Raw genomic sequence first — 22247 nt, 5'->3', positions numbered from 1 at the left:
CTTGATCTCCACAGAGAAGGGAGAACCCGTGATGGACCAGGCAATGTCTGCCACTTGCTGCATCCTCCTTTGTTCTTCAGTGCTTGGATTTTCACATCCTCTTGAATTTAATGTACAGACGCTACCTGACTTCTGTGAGAGTTACGTTCCGTGCATGTCTGAGTTTAATCGGATTCAGAGGGAATGGATCATTGTGAGCCTGCGAGCCCTCCAGTGGACGACTGTGGAGTTACGGGACTGTTGAACTCAACCGGCACATCACTCGTTTAGTTGTTGCTTTTCCAGCAGGTCCCACCAGAGGCTAAATTGCAAGTCGCGTTTCGTAAGTGGTGGATGGGGAAGGAGAGTTTGGAATGCTTTTGAGTTTAAAGTACTATCGTTTTTCTTCTTTGGAGTTTGTAATTTTTAGTCTGCAGTGAGCACAGGATGGGGAAGACACCAAGATTCGCAGGTGTTTCTCTGTCCCCCCCTAGGTTGTCAGTCAGGGTAAGGTGTGCCCATGTGCAGTCTGCCCCTCAGTGATGGCTCCCCCTCAGCACCTTGTGAGTGTTCGCATGTTGAGCAAGTGTTCTTTAGGTTAGTTTAGTGATACAGCTTGGAAACGTAAATTGATTGCACTAGGGGACTGAGTACCAAATTGTTTATGTAAGAGCAAGTTTATGTTTGTGGCTCACAGGGAATGTCTGCATGTATAAAAGCTTTGGAATTCTTTTCAATCTGGACTTGCCAAACTTGCATTTGATGCACGCTAGGCTGTTCTGGAAGGTTAGATCACATAGAGAATAGCCGACTGTGTAGAGAATTGGTTTTGTGAAAGGAAGCAGAGGGTGATGGTGGAAGATTATTTCGGACTGAAGGCCTGTGACTTGTGGTGTGCTCAGGGATCAGTACTGAGTCCATATTGCTGTTTGTGGTTTATATCAACAATTTGCACCACAGACTCGGGAACAGTATTGTCCCTTCTCTTATCAGACCTCTGAACGGTCCTTCCGTAAGCTGTGGTACTGTCCGATTCACACTACCCAATTGAGGATATTGGACTATAATTCTGCACTCTGTATCTTCCCTTTTTCTCTACCTATTGTACTTGCACTTGAGTTCAGCTTGATTGTATTTATGAACAGTATTCCATGGTTCCACCAAGATGCAGGACAGAACGCCATAGGAAATCCTATTTCCCTGTGGCTATCAAACTGTACAACTACTCTCCCTTCTGTCATGAGGTAGACTGACTCTCCTTCCCCCCCCCCCAATCTTTGCACATCTCCAATCCTTTCCACTCATCACTTTAATTTCGTGTTTCATGTATCTTATGAAACCAATTTCCCTCCTGGGATAAATAAAGTTCTATCGTATCATATGGTATTTTAATTGGAAAGCATGAAAAACAAAGCTTGTAATTTTGGCACATGTGACAATAATAAACAAAGTGCTGGAGGAACCCACCGGCACATGCAGCCTTTATGTAGGATATGGACAGGTTAACACTTTGGGTTGCGGACCCTTCTTTAGACCAATTTCCCTCCGCTGCCTGACCCGCTGAGCTCCTCCAGCACTTTGTGTTTTGTTTCAATATTGCAGCGCCTGCAGTTCCTTGCATCCCCTCTTGCTGATGTTGTGCCTCTGGTGTCTCTCCGCAGGGCCTCTGAGTTGCTGCTGACTCTGCTGCCGTCACCATGGCTCTAGCTGGGCTGGTGCGGGGCCTGGCCGGCCTGGCTGTGTCTCCGGCGCCCTGCCTGGGCCTGGGGGGCCCTGCCCCGGGCAGCACTCAGCTGGCTGCGGTCCCCGGGCCCTGGCCGTTGCCTCTCTGCAGTCAGAGCGAGGGCTGCACGGCTCGGCCAGCCTAAGCAACAACAGACGCGACTGGAAGCAGTGCAACAAGTACACCATCCATCCGATCGGCATGAAGAAGGACCGGTGGGCGGGACCACACCGGTGCGTGTCCCCAGGGAGGCTGCAGGCCCACCGCAGGACCACTCCAACTGTGGACAAACTCAATTCCCAACTCCCGGGGTCCCCTTCCCCTTGCCCCCGCCTCCCTTCCCCTTGCCCCCACCGCCTTCGTCCTCTTACCCACCTCCTGTCCTTTCTCCCTTCTTCCCCATTCCCCCCTCCCTGGTCCCTTCCACCCTTTCCATGGACCCCCCCTTCTCTCTCTGAGTCCCACTCCTCCCGCCTCTCTGGATTCCCCTCCACTGCCCCCTACCCTCTCGTGGGGTGCTCTCCCCCCCCCCCCCCTCACAGGTCCCTTATCCCTCCTCCTCTTTCCTGGGACCATCTGGGAGGGGTGGAGGAGGGGAGGGTTGCCGTGCCGCGGCAGGTATATGGCTGGTTGAGACTAGGGATATGGTTGGTTGGTGATCGATAGCTGAGACAGAAGGTCTGTGGGGTGAATGTTGTTGGGGAGGGTGATGCGATGTGTGAAGGGTCAGGATGGGGATGGAGGGGGGTGATGGAGGACTGAGCCGGCTCTGGCCGTGTGTTGCAGGGAGGGTGCGGGTGTGCGGCATCGGCGGAGGACACAAGCAGCGCTACCGCATGATCGACTTCCAGCGGCTGCGCTTCCAGCCCCACGCCGAGGGGCAGGCCTTCGAGGAGAAGGTGCTGGAGGTTCGCTACGACCCCTGCAGGTTAGTCCGGCAATGGTTCGGAGGGGGGCAGAGGCAGGACGGGTGGAATCGGTGTGGAGGTGGAAGGGATAGGTGGGGGTACAGGCTGGGAGAGGGAAGAGGTATACAGGAGGGGGTGTGATGCATCCGAGTCTGGGGGAGGTGGGGGTGCAGGGGGAGGGAGGGGGGTGCAGGGGGAGGGAGGGGGGTGCAGGGGGAGGGAGGGGGGTGCAGGAGGAGGGAGGGGGTGCAGGGGGAGGGGGGGTGAGAGGGAGGGGGGGTGAGAGGGAGGGGGGTGAGAGGGAGGGAGGGGGGTGAGAGGGAGGGAGGGGGGTGAAAGGGAGGGGGGTGAGAGGGAGGGAGGGGGTGAGAGGGAGGGGGTGAGAGGGAGGGAGGGGGTGAGAGGGAGGGAGGGGGGTGAGAGGGAGGGAGGGGGGTGAGAGGGAGGGAGGGGGGTGAGAGGGAGGGAGGGGGGTGCAGGGGGAGGGAAGGAGGTGCAGGGGGAGGGAAGGAGGTGCAGGGGGTGTGAGGGAGGGAGGGGGTGGAGGGAGGGGGTGCAGGGGAGGGAGGGGGGTGCAGGGGGAAGGAGGGGGTGCAAGGGGAGGGGGTGTGCAGGGGAGGGAGGAGGGGGGGAGGGGGGTGAGAGGGAGGTGCAGGGGGAGGGGGGGGTGCAGGGGGAAGGAAGGGGGTGCAAGGGGAGGGAGGGGTGCGCAGAGGGAGGGGGTGCAGGGAGGAGGAGGAGGGGAGGGAGGGTGGGTGCAGGGGGAGGGGAGGTGCATGGGAAGGGGGGAGGGGGAGGGAGGGTACAGGGGAGGGTACAGGGGAGGGTGCAGGGAGAGGGTGCAGGGAGAGGGTGCAGGGAGAGGGTGCAGGGAGAGGGTGCAGGGAGAGGGAGGGCCGTGGGTCACGATCCTGACGGCAGATTCACACACTCATGACTGATGGGTGGGTTGGGACGTGATGAAGGGGGTGGGTGTCAGTGGGATGGTCTGGTGGGGTGGGTCGGGGGTAGTGGGGGTAGGGACAGACTGTTGAGGTGGGACAGACGGAGTGGAGGGAGAAACAGTCTTGCAGAGGGGTGACAGACTGTTAGGGGGTCAAGGGGTGGTGGGGCAACTGATTCTAGGGGGCAGAGGGTGTGGGCTGTAGGGATGGGGGAGCTGCAGGGGGGGGGTGGGTGGGCTGCAGGGGTGGGGGGTGGGCTGTAGGGGTGGGAGGGTGGGCTGTAGGGTGGGGGGTGGGGTGGCGGTGGGGGGGCTGTAGGGGTGGGGGGGCTGCAGGGGTGGGCTGTGGGGGGGCTGCAGGGGGTGGGAGGGTGGGCTGTAGGGGTGGGGTCGGGGCTTGCCGCAGGGTGAGAGACTGGATGGTGACGGGCGGTGTGTGTACAGGTCGGCGGACATCGCCCTGCTGGCCGGTGGGACCCGCAAGCGTTGGATCATTGCCACGGAGAACATGCAGGCCGGCCAGCTGCTGAAGACCTCGGGCCACATCGGCAGGATGGCCGGTGAGTGTTACCCCCTCCCCCCTCGGTCACGTGGATCCCTGGAGCGGGCAGGCTGGCCAGCTGGGCTTGTACTTGCTGGGGCTGAGGTGGGCAATCTCGCCCTGGACAGTCTCGAGCTGCCACTCTGACGAGGGGACGCCTGTGGAGACACAGCAGAGGGAAAGACCAGCCCTTGGTGGAGCTGTGGGGGGTGGGGTGGGGTGGGGTGTACAAGCGAGGGTGGAAGGGGGAAGTTCACTGCTGGGGGGAGTTGGTCACAGCGCGACCGCTGTCTCAGAGCAGGTTCGAGGGGAGAGGGACCTGGTATTGGGAGTTAGATGGGGGAGAGTAGGGTTCCCAGGCACGGGGAGGACGTGGGGAGGGCCAGGGTATTATGGAACGGGGGGAGGGAAGGGCTGGACACTCCTGTAGCGTGGGGAGGGAAGGGCTGGGCACCTGTGGGGTGAGAAGCTGGGGGGGTGGGGGGGGAGCTTGGTGTTGGGGATAGGGTGGAGGAGAGGCTGGAGGGAGTGGTTGGGGGAGGTACGGTGGGGGTCACCAGATGCTGATGTTCCCGTAGTGTCGGCCCGGGAGGGGGATGCCCACCCGCTGGGAGCTCTCCCCGTGGGAACGCTGGTCAACAGCCTGGAGCTGCAGCCGGGACGAGGAGCACAGTATATCCGAGCTGCAGGTCAGAGTCACTCGCAGAACCCCCACCCAACTGGACCCCCACCTCACCGACCAGAATCCCGACCAAACACCGCAACCCCCCCCCAAACTCACCGACGACACCCGACCAAACGCTGCACCACCCCCACCGACTGGGCCAACCCCACCAGAGAAACCACCCCGGCCTCCAACCAAACTCCCTTAACCCCCCCCGCATTGGGCCAGGCCCCTTTGTCACTTGCTCCCCCCTTCCCCACCCCACACTCTGGCTCCACACCCCACAGAACCTCAACCTCACCCCTGCCTCGTTCCCCCATCCCCATCCCCACTTCAGTTCCACTGACAGCCTTTCTCTCTCTCGCTCACAGGCACCTGTGGGCTGTTACTCAGGAAGGTGAACGGTACCGCCATCGTCCAGCTGCCCTCCAAGCGCCAGGTTCAGGTAAATCCTCAACGAGCTCTCTCTGCTTCATCTAGCCCCCCTCGTCCTTCGCCCCCTGTCACCCCTGCTCTCTCACGATTCCCCTCCCCCTCTCACGCTCCCCGTACTCTGCTCTCTCTTACACCTGCCCTTCCCCTCACTCTCTCACTCCCCCCTCCTCGCTCTCATGATTCCTCTCTTCCCCGCTCTCACACGCTCCCTTCCCCCCACTCTCTCTCCCTCCCCTCTCTCGCACTCCAACTCTCCCTCGCTCTCCCTCCCTCATCCCTACACTCTTATGCTCCCCCCTTTTCTCTCACTCTCCACCTCTCTCTCTTGTTCTCCCTCACTCTACCTCTCTCTCTCTCGCTCTCCCCCTGTCTCCCACTCTCTAACGCTCCCCTCCCCCGGCCCCACTCTCTTTCACTCCCCCTTGCCCCCTTCTCACACCGTGTTCCTCTCCCCCTCAGGTGCTGGAGTCGTGTGTGGCCACGGTGGGCCGGGTCTCCAACGTTGCCCACAACAAGCGAGTGTTGGGGAAGGCGGGCTGCAACCGCTGGCTGGGCCGGCGGCCGAGCAGTGGTCTGTGGCAACGGAAGGGGGGGTGGGCAGGGCGGAAGATCCGGCCAATCGCCCCCATGAAGAGCTACGTGCAGCAACCCTCACGAGCCCCCGCCGGCTGAGAGGACACAAAATAAACAGCATCAGAAGGAGGCTGCCTGACTCTGGGTTCCTGAGTGGGCCGGCGGTGGGGGGGGGGGGGGGGGGGGAACGGGGGCTGGGCTGGCTTGAGGGGGCGTGATCTCGGGGGGTGGGTGCAATACACCAGGCTGGTGGGAGGGTCAGCTCAGGTGGTGTGTTGCGGCTGGCTCAGGGGTGGGGTGCCAGACCGTTGGGAGTGGGAGCTCACTGGGCCGGAGGGACACCAGGGGATGTACAGGGAGTGGGGGGAGAGTTGGAATCAGGGCTATTTAGGGTGGGCACAAAGTACTGGAGTAACTCAGCAGGGCACGCTGACCTTTCGGGTCGAGACCTTCTGACTGAGAGTCAAGGATTCTTGATCTATTTGGTAGATTCTTGATCTATTTCCTTCCTACACTCTGTAGAATGGGCCAACCTTGGGACTGTACAGTTCTGGGACAGGATCTGACTTGCGAGCCTTGTTCTGAGCGTGTGTGAGACTGAATTGGGGGATTAAGTGGGGCCGGGACGGTGGGTAAGAATGGGGCAGTGGGCAAAGTCCAAGCCTAGCTGTGCAGGCTCAGTGACAGCTTCCACCAGCTCACACTGCAGCCTGGGCAGACTGCAAGGACTCAGACCCTGACTGCACTCCCCTTTTCACCCACCCAACCCTTCATCCATAATGCTTCATTACTGCCACCTCTCCCCCAGTCCCCTTACCAGACACCCAGAGTCCCACACACACACTGACACTCACTGGGGACGGGTTCCACACACACTGACCCTCACTGGGGGATGGGTCAAATGACTTACTAAAATGCCTGTAAACAACATTCACCACCCCACCCTCAATCAATCATCTTTGTCACCTCCTCAAATACTTTGATCAAGTTAATAAGACGTGACCTACCACATACAAATGGGAGTAAATCCTATCCTAAGGAATCCTCTTCAATACTGACACTGACATGAGGCTCACTGGCCTAAAATTCCCTGGATTATCTCAACCTACGTAGTTTGGGTTGCCCAGCTATAGGAAGGATGCCATTAAGTCAGAAAGGGTGTGAAAGAGATTCACCAGGATGTTACCTGTGCTTGCAGGCTTGAATTATAGGGAGAGGCTGGTATTCTTCTTTGGAGCATAGGAGGCTAAGGTGTAACCTTATTCACATGTGAAAGATGATGAGGGGCATGGATAAAATGAATGCTGACACTCATTTTCTGAAGTTGAAGATTCTAAAATTGGAGGGACAAATTTTGGTGCAACTCCTTCCCTCAGATTTTTTCACTGAAAATATTCCCTCCCATTTTGAAGAAAACACTCAAAACTGGTCACTGATTTCATACACTTCCCTAATAGGACCAGCCTGTACAGTGAAACAAGGTGTAAGAACAGGGTTTTCCAGCCAACAGTTGGCTCAAATAATTTAACTAAGAATGTATTGTCATAGTCAAAACGGGCTCCTAATGAAAGTCATAGTCCAGGAGCTGTACAGATGGAAACAGGCCATCTAGTCCACCTTATTCATGCCGAAGTTGACATACTGGCCTTGTCCTATTTGCCTGCATTTGGCCCACATCCTATCCATGCATCTGTTGAAATGCCTTTTAAAATCCATATTCCCTTATGGACCCGATTCTAAAGCTTCCTCTGAAATTCATTCCACATATGTACTACCCTCTGAGTACATATCATACCAACATCTTCTGGATTATGGAGAATCGAGAGGACTGGAAAACCACAAGGCTAACATCACTCCTAAAGATAGGGAGAGAACTACTGCCTGTTATTCTGACATTGAAAGAACACTGAATGTGTGAGGAGGTATCAGTGGACTTTTAGAAAATGATAAGACAATTGAGCAGAGTGAGCATGATTTAATCAAAGTGAAATTCTGTTTGAAAGATTTGCCGGAGTCTTTGTGGACAAAACAAACAGGGTTGATAAAAGGGGAACCAGTAGACGCAGTGACAGTTTTTCAATTAGTTGCAGTTGTATAAAACATAACTACTCTGCGTTGGAAACACCAAATTAGACTGCAGCAGGTAGCTTTCTTTTTGATACACTTTGAAATAACTTTTCAGGGAAAGGTTTTACAATAAAATAAAAGTTTACAATCAATTCAGGAGCATTAAATACAAGAAAGTTTTCTACAAGCAATTCCAAAGTTTCTTTTAGTTAGTGACAGTTGAATGAAACATAGCTATGAATTGGGAACACCAAATTAAACTTTAGAGCAAGTAGATTTATTTTTGATGCACTTTGCAATAACCTTTCAGGGTAATGTTTTGCAATCAAAGACATTTCCAATCGATTCAGGAACATGAAATCCAAAGAGTGGTGGTTCACATCAAGATATTCCAAAATTATTTTTAGTTTTGTGGCAGTGAAATGAAACAACTACTCTGTAATGGAAACACATAATTAGACTGCAGCAAGTAGGTCTTTTCAGGGTAAGATTTAACAATCAAATAAACATTTCCAAATCAATTCAGGAATATTATATATGTAAAGGTTTACAACAAGTTATCTCAAAATTATTTTTACTTAGTGGCAGTTGTTTGGAAAAATAAATATTCTGCCCTGGATACCCCAGATTTCTTCTCAAGCTTCCCACAGTGTCCTTGGATATTTCCGATCAGTCCTATGAGATTTACCTACCTTCACATGCCTTAGGACGTTCAGCACCTCCTCGACCATAAAACTGTACTAGGGATAACTAAGGGACGTGTTTTGAGGAATCAGTTTTATGGTTCAGGAGGTGCTGAACATCTTAAGGCATATGACGGTAGATAAATCTTGCAAGCATGATTGGATTTTGAAGTCAGTGTGGGAAACTAGAGAAGAAATTGCAGTTGCCCTGGCTGAGAAATATGAATGATTATTAGATACGGGTGAGGTGCTGGAACTCTGGAGGATGACTAATATTGTGCCTCTATTTAAGAAGGGCTGCAAGAAAACAAACATGGGAACTATAGATCAGGGAGCCGACATCTGAGTTAGGCAAGTTACTGGAGAGTATTCTGAGGAATAAGATGTACAGATACTCCCTGACTTACGTAAGGATTATGTAAGAAAATAACTGCAGATGCTGGTACAAATCGAAAGTATTTATTCACAAAATGCTGGAGTAACTCAGCAGGTCAGGCAGCATCCATGGTGAGGTTTTGGATCAGGACCCTTCTTCAGACTGACTCAGTCTGCTGTTACTCTAACATTTTGTGTCGTTTCACCTTAAAACTAGTCGATGCCACTGATCTGCACCAGCGACCCCTCCTTCACCAGCTGTCGTAACTTGCCGATTACATGTCAGGGGGTGCCTATATATGCATTTGAATAGACAGGGGCTGATTAAGAATGGTCAGTATGGTATTGTATGTGTGAGATCATGTCTCACAAATCTGATTGAGTTGTCTTTGAAGAAGTAACCTTTTGTGGCAGAATTTTCTGGTACAGAAGGCAGTGGAAGCCAATTCACCGGATGTTTTCAAGAGAGAGTTAGATTTAGCTCTTAAGGCTAACGGAATCAAGGGATATGGGGAAAAAGCAGGAACGGGGTACTGACTTTGGATGATTTTGAATGGCAGTGCTGGCTCGAAGGGCCGGATGGTCTACTCCACCTATTTTCTATGTTTAACTAAAATGTTTGGTGAGGGCTAAGCTGTAGATGTCTACATGGACTTCAGCAGGGCATTTGATAAGTTTCCGCATGGTAGGCTGCTCTGGAAGGTTAGATTACATGGGATCCAAGGAGAGCTAGCCGACTTGATAGAGACTGGCTTCATGAAAAGAAACTGAGGGCAATGGTAGAAGGATGTTTTTCAGGTTGGAGGCCTGGGACTGGTGGTGCGCTCCAGGGTGTTGGGCCCATTGTTGTTTGTGGTTTCTATCAACGATTTTGATGAGAATGTAGATGGCATGATTAGTAAGTTTACAGAAGACGCTAAAGTGAGTAATATGGATAGCAAATATGATTATCATGGATTGCCGCAGGATCTTGGGCAAGTGAGTTGAGGAATGGTTAATAGAGTTTAATGCAGTTAAGTGCAAGGTGTTGCCTTTTGGAAAGTCAAACCAGGGCAGGACCTATGTAGTGAATGGCAGAGCTCTGGGGAGTGTTGTAGAGCAGAGGGATCTAGGAGTGCAGGTACATAGTTCTGTGAAAATGGCAAAGTGACAGGTAGGATGGTCAAGAAGACTTTTTGCACATTGGCCTCATCAGTCAGGTTATTGAGTATAGACGTTACAAGACGTTGGTGATGCCACAGTTGAGGTATTATGTTCAGTTTTGGTCAAGCTGCTATGGGAAAGATGAAGGGTCTAGACAATAGACAATAGGTGCAGGAGTAGGCCATTCAGCCCTTCGAGCCAGCACCGCCATTCAATGCGATCATGGCTGATCACTCTCAATCAGTACCCCGTTCCTGCCTTCTCCCCATACCCCCTCACTCCGCTATCCTTAAGAGCTCTATCCAGCTCTCTCTTGAAAGCATCCAACGAACTGGCCTCCACTGCCTTCTGAGGCAGAGAATTCCACACCTTCACCACTCTCTGACTGAAAAAGTTCTTCCTCATCTCCGTTCTAAATGGCCTACCCCTTATTCTTAAACTGTGGCCCCTTGTTCTGGACTCCCCCAACATTGGGAACATGTTTCCTGCCTCTAATGTGTCCAATCCCCTAATTATCTTATATGTTTCAATAAGATCCCCCCTCATCCTAAATTCCAGTGTATACAAGCCTAATTGCTCCAGCCTTTCAACATACGACAGTCCCGCCATTCCGGGAATTAACCTAGTGAACCTACGCTGCACGCCCTCAATAGCAAGAATATCCTTCCTCACATTTGGAGACCAAAACTGCACACAGTACTCCAGGTGCGGTCTCACCAGGGCCCGGTACAACTGTAGAAGGACCTCTTTGTTCCTATACTCAACTCCTCTTGTTATGAAGGCCAACATTCCATTGGCTTTCTTCACTGAATGCTGTACCTGCATGCTTCCTTTCAGTGACTGATGCACTAGGACACCCAGATCTTGTTGAACATCCCCTCTTCCTAACTTGACACCATTCAGATAATAATTCAGATAATAAAGTCTGAAGAAGGGTCTCGACCCGAAACGTCACCCATTCCTTCTCTCCCGAGATGCTGCCTGACCTGCTGAGTTACTCCAGCATTTTGTGAATAAACCATTCAGATAATAATCTGCCTTTCTATTCTTACTTCCAAAGTGAATAACCTCACACTTATCTACATTAAACTGCATCTGCCATGTATCCGCCCGCTCACACAACCTGTCCAAGTCACCCTGCAACCTTATTGCATCTTCCTCACAATTCACACTACCCCCTAGCTTAGTATCATCTGCAAATTTGCTAATGGTACTTTTAATCCCTTCATCTTAGTCATTAATGTATATCGTAAATAGCTGGGGTCCCAGCACCTAACCTTGCGGTACCCCACTGCCTGCCATTCCGAAAGGGACCCATTTATCCCCACTCTTTGCTTTCTGTCTGTCAACCAATTTTCTATCCATGTCAGTACCCTACCCCCAATACCATGTGCTCTAATTTTGCCCACTAATCTCCTATGTGGGACCTTGTCGAAGGCTTTCTGAAAGTCGAGGTACACCACATCCACTGACTCTCCCCTGTCAATTTTCCTAGTTACATCCTCAAAAAATTCCAGTAGATTTGTCAAGCATGATTTCCCCTTCGTAAATCCATGCTGACTCTGAATGATCCTGTTACTGCTATCCAAATGCTCAGCAATTTCGTCTTTTATAATTGACTCCAGCATCTTCCCCACCACTGATGTCAGACTAACTGGTCTATAATTACCCGTTTTCTCTCTCCCTCCTTTCTTAAAAAGTGGGATAACATTTGCTATCCTCCAATCCACAGGAACTGATCCTGAATCTATAGAACATTGAAAAATGATCTCCAATGCTTCCACTATTTCTAGAGCCGAAACGTCATCCATTCCTTCTCCCCAGAGATGCTGCCTGTCCCGCGGAGTTACTCCAGCTTTTTGTGTCTGTTATTGGAAATATGTTGTTTGGCTGTAGGAAAGATGTTGTTAAGCTGAAATGAGTGCAGAGAAGATTGATGAGGATGTTGCCAAGACTTGAGGGTCTGAGCTTTCAGGAGAAGATGGGTAGGCTCGTAGTTCATTCCTTGGAGCTCAGGAGGATGAGGGGTGATCTTCTAGAGGTGTATAAGAATATGATGGGAATAGATAGGGTAGATGCACAGAGCCTTTTACTCAGATTAGTGGAATCAAGAACCAGAGGACATAAATTTAAGGTGAGGGGAAAGATAGGTACATAACGTAGGTCACATAACGGGGAATACGCCCCAATCTTTATCAATGGGAACAGTGTGGAGAGAGTGTCCAGCTTCAAGTTTCTGGGCACTCACATTTCGGATGACCTAACATGGTCCAATAACACTGCTGCGCTGGTCAAGGAGGCACAGCAACGACTGTTCTACCTAAGAACACTGAAGAAGTCTGGTCTACCCCAACAGCTGCTGACGACATTCTACCGCCGCACCATAGAGAGCATCCTAACACATGGCATCCCTGTGTGGTACCGCAGCTGCACGGAGGCAGAGAGGAAAGCTCTTCAGCGGGTAGTTCATAGAGCTCAGAGGACCATCGGAACACAGCTACCAGCCTTGGAGGGCATCTACAACACAGGATGCCTCAGAAAAGCCACCAGCATCCACAAAGACTCTTCACACCCCTGCAACAGTCTGTTCGAACTCCTTCCATCGGGCAGACGATACAAGGCCTTCTACGCCCGCACCTCCAAACTCAGGAACAGCTTCATCCCCAGGGCCATAGCTGCTATGAACTGGTCCTGCTGAGCCGGATGGTCACATCACACAGTGATCCGGCACAGATCTACTTGCACTTTATTCTGTTTTAAAACTGTTACAATTTGTTTCATTAGGTTGTTTAAATTAATACTGACTAGCTAATTAAATTATTGCATCGTATGGGAGGCGCATTCCCAATCTCATTGTACCCCTATACTATGACAATAAAGATATATTGTATTGTATTGTAAATAGGAACTTGAGGCAACTTTTTTTTGCATGGGGATGGTGAATATATGGCGAGCTGCCAGGGGATGTAGTTGAGGTAGGTACTATAACAACATTTAAAAAACATTTTGACAGGTACATGGGTAGGAAAGGTTTACAGGGACAAACCTCTAAACCTTCAGGTGGGGCTATTGTACAAGTAACATTTTGGTTGGCATTGGCAAGTTGGGTCAAAGGGCCTGTTTCCATGCTGTATTACTTTTTATAGAGTGATCAATAATACAATAAATTGTAGTTTAGTAGTTAACCATACCATAACAGTACAAGCAAAAGTTTGTAGTGCAACTCTTGTGCCGTTCAAAGTAATTCTTTGCTGAGGTAGGGTTGTGATTAGGATCATACAGTGTAATTCAAGAGTCTGATAGTTGATGGGAAGAAGCTGAAATTGGAGGTTATGGTTTGCAGGCTCTTGTATCATCTTCTTGATGCTAGCAGCAAAATGAGAGCATGGCCAGGGTGGTGTGGGTTTTTGACATCGCTAGCAGGCTTTTCATTGATCCCTTTGATGGTGGGAGTTCAGTACCCGTGATGTTCCAGGCGACATCCACCACTTTCTGTAGCCTCCTTCATTCTTGGACGTTCGAGGTGCAGAACAACGCAGTGATGCAAATAGTCATCATGCTTCTATTGTACACCCTGTAGAGGTTTGATAGAGTATTTGTCGACATACTGAATCTCCTCACACTTCTGAGTAGAGGCGTTGATGATTTTTCTTTGTAATTGGAGCAATGTGCTGAGCCCAAGACTGAACATTAGACGTATATGCCCAGGAACTTGAAACTCTTGACTCCCTTCACCACTGTCCTGCTGATGAAGACAGGATCCTGTTAGAGTAATGGTATAAATAAAGCTATGACTACAGACTTGGGTCTCTACTTTGTTGTAAAATGTATGTTTTAGTTTATCTTTAGTTTTGTATTTGTGAGGAAGGGGTGGGGTGGGGGAAACTGCTTATCTCTTACCTCCACGGAGATGCAACTTTTTCCAAGTATCTCCATCTGCACTGTGGCCTAACATCGTGGAGTTAGCGGCCTCTTGTTTGGGACTTCTAGAGCTCCAAAACCGCGGAGCCTGCGGACGTTAACATCTCGGAGCAGGCGATCCCTGGTTAACGGCCGCCTTCGGGAACTCCAAGCTGCAGGAGTTTGACCGCCCCGATGCAGGAGCTTACACCGCCCCGACGAGTTCGATTGCCGGCTGCGGATGGTTCGACTCCCCCGACCGCGGGAGGACAGGAGGAAAGAAGATAAGACTTTATTCCCTTCCATCACAGTGGGGAATGTGTTGGAGCCGCTGTGGTGGATGTTTACGTCAATTTTTTAATGTAGTTGTGTGTCTTGTTGCTTTTTTGGTATGACTGTATGGCAACCTAAATTCCTCATGTGTTGCAAAACATACTTGGCTAATAAATTACGATTATGATCATTATGATTCTGGGTAAATGTGGCTGGTAAATCTGTTGAAACGGAGCATCTTCCAGTATGGCTTCATTGCACTGATCACAGATAGTTAACTGCAATGGGTCCTTGGATCATTTACTTGGAAGAAAGAGCTTTATATGTGCAGTACATTCCAATGCCGTTTCCGATCCCCATGCATCAAATTACTTTGAAAATCCGCACTAAAGACAAGATCCATCATGATACTTTCGTCACCTTTAATCCATGACATTACCAATTAAATGCAGCTTCACAATCTCACCGCACTGATGATCCAAACTCCAGAGGAACTTAAGCTTCTCAACAGGAGACCAAATCCATCTGCTTCAAATATCGTAAAGCACCAGAAGAAATATTAGTAACATAGCCAGATGAGAGGATTTAGTTTAGTTTAGAGATACGGCGCGGAAACAGGTCCTCCGCCCACCCAGTTCGCGCCGACCAGCGATCCCCGAACACTAACATTATCCTACACACACTAGGGACAATTTACAATTTTACCGAAGCCAATTATCGTACAAACCTGTATGTCTTTGGAGTGTCAGAGGAAACCGGAGACCCCGGTAAAACCCTACGTAGCTCACGGGAAGAACGCACAAACAGCACTCGTAGTCAGGATCGAAACCTGATCTCAGCAACTCTACCGCTGCGCATTTAGCACAGTGCCCCTAGTTACCCCAGCTGCATCTGCAAGAAACCTCATTTCTCCAAGGACCACAGCCATCTTATTGTTGAGGGTGTGTGTAGGAAGGAACTGCAGATGCTGGTTTACACCGAAGATAGACACAAAATGATGGAGTAACTCAGCGGGACAGGCAAAAGTCTCGACCCGAAACGTCACCCATTCCTTCTCTCCAGCGATGCTGCTTTTCCCGTTGAGTTACTCCAGCATTGTGTATCTATCGTATTGTTGAAGGATATGGGACAAGCACGGGAAAATGGCAGTCGCTTAGATAGGCCACCCTGGTGCCATGGACGAGTTACGCTGAAGGGGCTGTTTCTATGCTGTATGACATCTGCATTTGCTGATGCTGCATGGAATCGATTTAATGTATTTGAAAAAAATAAAAATACTTTAATTAAAGAACAAGGGTGAGACACACCTAAAGTAGTTTCATTTAAAAAAAATCTTTCATCTTGATTAAGCATCCCTCTAAATCCATCTATATATTTAATTGAAGTGGTGAGGTTGGATTGTGCTTCTCCTTGGCCTGCTGGACCTGTTGCAATCTCAATCTCCAGTCTGTTACAAAGATCTGTTACAATTTGTCTGTTACAAAAATCTGTTACAATTATCAATCTCCAGTCACTGCCCCCTCCCCAAATGTCCCACATCATAGCTGCGGCGAGGCTTATGCAATAGTCCTTTTCTGTGACTGTGAAGAGAGTTATGATGAACCATCATGCCCTAATATTCGTGAAGCCTTCCATATTTTTTCGAGTGATGCTGGAAGATCATCAACTCGGCGAAAGACGCTCTTTGGTCTGCCCGAGCTTTGTTGACCTCCCAACAGAGCGAGCTGTCCGTCGGGGAATGTTGCCGACTGGCCCACTGCAGACGTACGTGCTGAGGGACGCACTGAAGCTTGGCGCAGCCAACGCCAAGGCTCTGTGGGGGAGGACCACAGTCTAGGGTCCTTCCGCTGCTGGACATGAGGGGCAGGGTGTGGTGGAGACGCTCCTCAAAATAAGGGAAGGGATTCCACGCCAGTGGGCCACGTGAGTGGCAAGGGTGGTGGGTATTTTTTTATGTAATTGGTGTATTGAATATCTGTATTGAATATATGTATAGCCTCCGAGAATGTCGGATGGAGCTTTGGGGGTTCAGTCTGAAGAAGGGTCTCGACCCGAAACGTCACCCATTCCTTCTCTCCCGAGATGCTGCCTGACCTGCTGAGTTACTCCAGCATTTTGTGAATAAATTCCTTCGATTTGTATCAGCATCTGCAGTTATCTTCTTATACTACTTGGAAGGAACATGTTTTGTATATATTTATTTCTTGAATAAAGTATTTTTTGATAATAAAACAAAATTAAAACAAAAAAATCAGGCCCTAATTGTTTGGTTGGCAACCATCCTATTTCATGTTGAAATGCAGTAACCTGGGGTAGCGAGCTGTGAGCTATATGTGAGGGCACTATTGGAGAATCAATTGTGGTCGAAAAGATGTTGACATCTGAAAAAGCCAGTACACTATTTATAAAGTACCGCCGCATCCAGTGATCATTCTGCTGCCATCAGATCTACACTAACTGTTGAGAGTAGTGCTGTCATCCCTCCACTCCTGGATGACAACAATCTGTTCCCAGATAGCAGGTTTCTGCATCAGGTGTTTAATTTAATTTAGAGATACAGCATTGAAACAGGCCCTCTGCCCGCCGTGTGCATGCCGATCATAGATCACCCATTCACACTAGTTTATGTTATTCCGTTTTCTCATCCATTACCTACACATTAGGGACCTTTTTTTCCAGAGGGCAATTAACCTGCAAAGCCGCGCATCTTTGGGACGTGGGAGGAAACCGGAGGAAACCCACGTGGTTACCGGGAGAACATGGAGGAGTGAAGTCTGCTCTTAGGTGCTCAGTGGAACGGAATGAAAACTGTGTCTTGCTTTTTTGGAGGAAGGGGACTAATCCCTCACCATCTGAACCACTCTTGTCAGCATTTATAGCAAGTGAAGCTCCCATAACTTCCTGATGTGTTCCTTGTTCCAAAAGAAAGGTGCGTGGGACATTAGAAGTGCATACCCGCTTGACATTACTTACAATTCAACGGGTTCTGAAGCAGCTTTCCCAAGCATGCTCTCCTGTTGCAGCGCACAAGAACTACACCAGAACTGTGCACAATACTCTCAGAGCAGCCTAACTAATAATTTGTATAACTGTAACATGACATCCTAACCCTTGTCCTCAATAACCTGGCTAATGAAGCCACGGGCGGCATACCATGTGCCTTAGATATAGATACCAGGAACTGCCTTCTTCGCCAGCCTACCCCTGCTGCCACTTTGTGTCCCTAGATGTTTCTGTTCAACAGCAGACCCGAGGGACCTGTCATTCACTGTGTATGTCCGACTCTGTAACTTTCCAACATGCATACTTTCGCACTTGTCTGACTTAATTTCCATCTGCCGTTTCTTTGGTCACTTCCCCGGTTAATCAATGTCCTGTTGTAACCTTAGACTTCCCTGTGATCTTTGTCTCAGAGGTACATCCTGTGATAAAAGTGTGGTAATTGTAAGTGCATCCGCCGTAACTAGGAATGCCCAGCAGGCATGCAATTATACAGAGATATTGCTGTGGGGGAAGGAGGCAAGGCAAAAGGACAGGTTAGAAATGTCTTTAACTTCTCCGTCCAGATATCCTGAGCCCAGGCAGGACTGATCCGTTGGATAAGCCTTTGGTACAGTAGGGGCCCTGCTCCACAAAGAGGCAAGTAGTTTAGGCGGAGGCGCCGTGAAGTGGACGCATCGCTTCTGTTTATTCACAAAATGCTGGAGTAACTCAGCAGGTCAGGCAGCATCTCGGGAGAGAAGGAATGGGTGATGTTTCGGGTCGAGACCCTTCTTCAGACTGATGTCGGGGGTGGGACAAAGGAAGGATATAGGTGGAGACAGGAAGATAGAGGGAGATCTGGGAAGGAGGAGGGGAAGGGAGGGACAGAGGAGCTATCTGAAGTTGGAGAAGTCGACGTTCATACCACCGGGCCGCAAACTGCCCAGGCGAAATATGAGGTGCTGCTCCTCCAATTTCCGGCGGGTCGCTTCTGTTTGTTGTGTTTATTGCAATTTTTCACGTGTTGGCTGCCAATTAAAAGGGCCGGGGCATCACTAATATTATTTTGGTTGCTTCTTATCATTCATCCACGGGACATAATGACTTAAAATGAGCACAGTCGAACGTTGCGACGGCGATATTGAGCGAAACGTGAAATGTAATTATTTTGGGTTGCTTTTATTCGGTTTGGAAGCCCATGGATACTGGAATTACTCCACTTCAAGATCCGTTGTGTGAACTGGGAGCACGTTCGCTCACCTGCCTCTCAGCTCAAGGGTGTTTAATATTTGTACCGATAACGGAACCATGAAATTTCCACTTGCTGCATCTTAATGTAAACGCAATAACACACAGATAATATATAATAATCAAAAATACAATCATACATAACTTCCAAACTGTCAGCAGAGGGCAGCACTGAAACTTCCAATGGCTCTGGTTTCGTGGATAAGCCCTAAAGAACTGGATCCCTGATGTTAATTAGCACCCGAAGCAGTAATCTTTGAACACAAGTCGCACCGACATTTCCACCAAGACTGAATACGGAAACCCAGTTGCGCTGACATTAACCGGGGAGAGTTAAATCGCGGCGCTAGTTTAATAGCCCTATTCAGGAGCAAATGCATTTTAAAGTCACCGTTTCTAGCGGGGTTGAGTTATTTGGCAATAACGATTGGTGATTAGTGGTAAGAAATTTAGAAGGGTAGGAGGCAGTGTGGAGAGAGAAATGAAATGAGAATTACAGGAATTCTGGTAAAACAACAACCAGGTAACAACATGGTAACACTTTTACTGAGGTCCAGGACACTGCAGATGCTGCAATTGGAGCCACAAACAATCGGCGGGAGGAACTCAGCGAGTTCCGATGCAGGGTTCAATGGTTTCTTTATTGTCACGTGTACCAGGTACAATGAAATCCATTTTTTGCACACAGCTCAACAAGACATGGTTCGACTCGATACGTCGACAATTCCTTTACCTTCACTGATCCCGCTCGACCCGCTAAATTCCCCCTGTAGATTTGGAGTTGCTCCATTTGAATGGATCCTGGAAGCAGATTCACAATTAACTTTTAACGAGAAATTAATAAATTATATAACGGGAAACATATAGTCAGACATTGGAAATCGCGCAGAGTGTGGGATGATTATATTATTCTTGAGCATTTATCGACGCAAATAGTCAGATAGCGTGGTACATAGATACATAGACAATAGGTGCAGGAGTAGGCCATCGGGCCCTTTGAGTCAGCACCGCCATTCAATGTGAACATGGCTGATCATCCACAATCAGTACCCCGTTTCTGCCTTCTCTCCATACTCCTTGATTCCACCATCCCTAAGAGCTCTATCTAACTCTCTTTTGAATGCATCCAGTGAATCTGCCTCCACTGCCTTCTGAGGCAAAGAATTCCACAAATTTACAACTCTGTGTGAAAAAGTTTTCCTCATCTCAGCTCTAAATGGCCTACCCCTTATTATTAAACGGTGCCCCCTGGTTCTGGACTCCCCCAACATCGGGAACATGTTTCCTGCATCACTTAATAATTTTATATTTTCTATAAGATCCCCTCTCATCCTTCTAAATTCCAGTGAATACAACCCCAGTCGCTCCATTCTTTCATCATATGACTGTCCCGCCATCCCGGGAATTAACCTCGTGAACGTACGCTGCGCTCCCCCAATGGCAAGAATGTCCTTCCTCAAATTAGGAGACCAAAACTGCACACAACACTCCAGGTGTGGCCTCACCAGAGCCCGGTACAACTGCAGAAGGACCTCTTTGTTCCTATTCTCAACTCCTCTCGTTATGAAGGCCAACGTGCCATTAGCTTTCTTCACTGCCTGTTGTAACTGTATACTTACTTTCAGTGACTGATGTACTAGGACACCCAGATCTCGTTGTACGTTTCCCTTTTCCTAACCTGACACCATTCAGATAATAATCTGCCTTCTTGTTCTTGCCTCCAAAGTGGATAACCTCACATTTATGCACATTATACTACATCTGCTCACTCACCGAACCTGTCCAAGTCACTCTGCATCCTCTTTACAGTTCACACTGCCACCCAGCTTTGTGTCATCTACAAATTTGCTAATGTTACTTTTAATTATTTCGTCTAAATCATTAATGTATATTGTAAATAGCTGCGGTCCCAGCACCGAGCCTTGCGGCACTCCACTAGTCACTGTCTGCCATTCTGAAAGTGACCCGTTAATTCCTACTCTTTGTTTCCTGTCTACCAACCAAATTTCTATCCATGTCAATACACTACCCCCAATACCATGTGCTCTAATTTTGCCCACTAATCTCCTGTGTGGGACCTTATCAGAAAGTCCAGGTACACTACATCCACTGGCTTTCCCTTATCCATTTTACTTGTTAAATATGATCGTATGATCCTACAATAATTTATAAAGAAATTCACTAAAATGACCCCGTAATCTCACACATCAACTCCTAGTTGCGGTTGTTGTAAAATAGCTGCACGCTAACATTGACTGTTTTTGGATAGGAAAAAAACTGCAGATGATGGTATAAATCGAAGGTAGACAAAAAAATGCTGGAGTTTCAGCGGGTTAGGCAGTATCTCTGGAGAGAAGGAATGGGTCTGAAGAAGGGTCTCGACCCGAAACGTCACCCTTTCCTTCTCTCCAGAGCTGCTGCGTGACCCGCTGAGTTACTCCAGCGTTTTTTGTCTATCTTGACTATGTTTTTGCTTGATGCCGTTTCTCCTTGTGATTATTTTCAACCCTCAGTTTACAACGGTCAGCGAGATATACTGCGATTGCACAGAAAATATTTCCTGATCGGATGCTTTTAAGGTTTTGATTTTTACAGTAATCTGCAGCTCTAAACTGTTTTTTTCTCTTCCATCCTATTATCTTATTTAAAATGTATTTTCTTCGTTCAATGTGTACCTATTTTCAAAGTAATACAATACAGTACAAACGAATAAACGAATGTCCCGCACAAAATGTGTGCAACGCTTTGTGGATGGGTACAGGATATAAATAACGATCCAAGTACACAATGGATAAAAAAAAGTATCATCCAGTGTGGTAACCGGGTATATCAATATGCTTTCAATGTTCAAATTCGTCGGCTAATGTGTTCTAGGTTGTTGAGAGTGCCACATTCAGCTTTGATCACTTTTCAGCGATTCTGCTGAGAAGTCCATGCAAGTTGAAGCCTCTGAAACAAGATAAATTACCAGTCTGTCTCACAAATAAAGAATCGGCTATCAGTGATGGGAGCCTCTCTTGCACAACACCAAGATGGGCGAAAACACGAGCATGGTCAAACATTGCGACGGGGTTGGCAGACTAAAAATGGAACCAGAATTGCCCTAATCTCTTTCCAGCCTTACTGGCCGCAAGGAGCCCCCAGCTGCATAATGTAAATCCCTTCTGTTCTTCCGTGTGTGCAGCCCGTAACTCTCAGCTATTTGTCATCGCTCGCAATGACTCCGTCGGTGGAGGTTTAACAGGACCGGCCCGAGGGGACTAAATTGAGAGAGCGCCGTCTCATTTGCAGGATCCTACCCAGCTTCTTGCAGGGAGAACCAACTAAATCCTCTCATGAATCGGGGTATCTATCCCGGGGATGCATGGCGAAGGTTGCCCGACAATTATTAGCGTAGTTGACACAAAATGCTGGAGTAACTCAGCGGGACAGGCGGCATCTCTGGAGAGAAGGAATGGGCGACGTTCCGGGTCGAGACTTTCTTCAGATTTCAGACCCATTCCTTTTCTCCACAGATGCTGCCTGTCCCGCTGAGTAACTCCAACTTTTGGTGTCCATCTTCGATGTAAACCAGCATCTGCAGTTCCTTCCTGCACATTATTAACGTAGGTGTTCGCTGCAGGATCAGTCAAGCCTGCGACGCTCACCTTTCCTTCTCGGAGACACAAAGCCCTCTTGTCCTGGGCAAGGCGGCTCCGCCCGCCCCGCCGGAAGCGCCCGCCCTCGCCCCGCCCCGCCGCCTCCCCATTGGCCCACACAGGGGACCTGCGGGCACTGGCATCCAGAGCGAAGCTCTCTATTGGTCAGTTC

General features: G+C 49.2%; 1 protein-coding gene across 1 annotated transcript; it reads left to right on the top strand.

Annotated features, from left to right (window-relative positions):
* The first annotated feature begins 1676 nt into the window (after positions 1 to 1676).
* On the top strand, positions 1677 to 5890 carry mrpl2 (mitochondrial ribosomal protein L2). The gene is given in 9 exon segments (XM_078400003.1): positions 1677 to 1744; positions 1746 to 1788; positions 1790 to 1912; positions 1914 to 1935; positions 2489 to 2630; positions 3998 to 4113; positions 4673 to 4783; positions 5130 to 5203; positions 5653 to 5890. Coding segments are annotated over 9 exon segments (912 nt in total). The 3' UTR covers positions 5866 to 5890.
* Positions 5891 to 22247: the final 16357 nt, after the last annotated feature.

The sequence above is a fragment of the Rhinoraja longicauda genome, chromosome 5 (assembly GCF_053455715.1).
Source record: "Rhinoraja longicauda isolate Sanriku21f chromosome 5, sRhiLon1.1, whole genome shotgun sequence".
In the NCBI taxonomy this organism is placed as follows: Eukaryota; Metazoa; Chordata; class Chondrichthyes; order Rajiformes; family Arhynchobatidae; genus Rhinoraja; species Rhinoraja longicauda.
The sequence above is the reverse complement of the archived record's forward strand: the minus strand, read 5'-3'. Positions and strand labels throughout refer to the sequence as shown.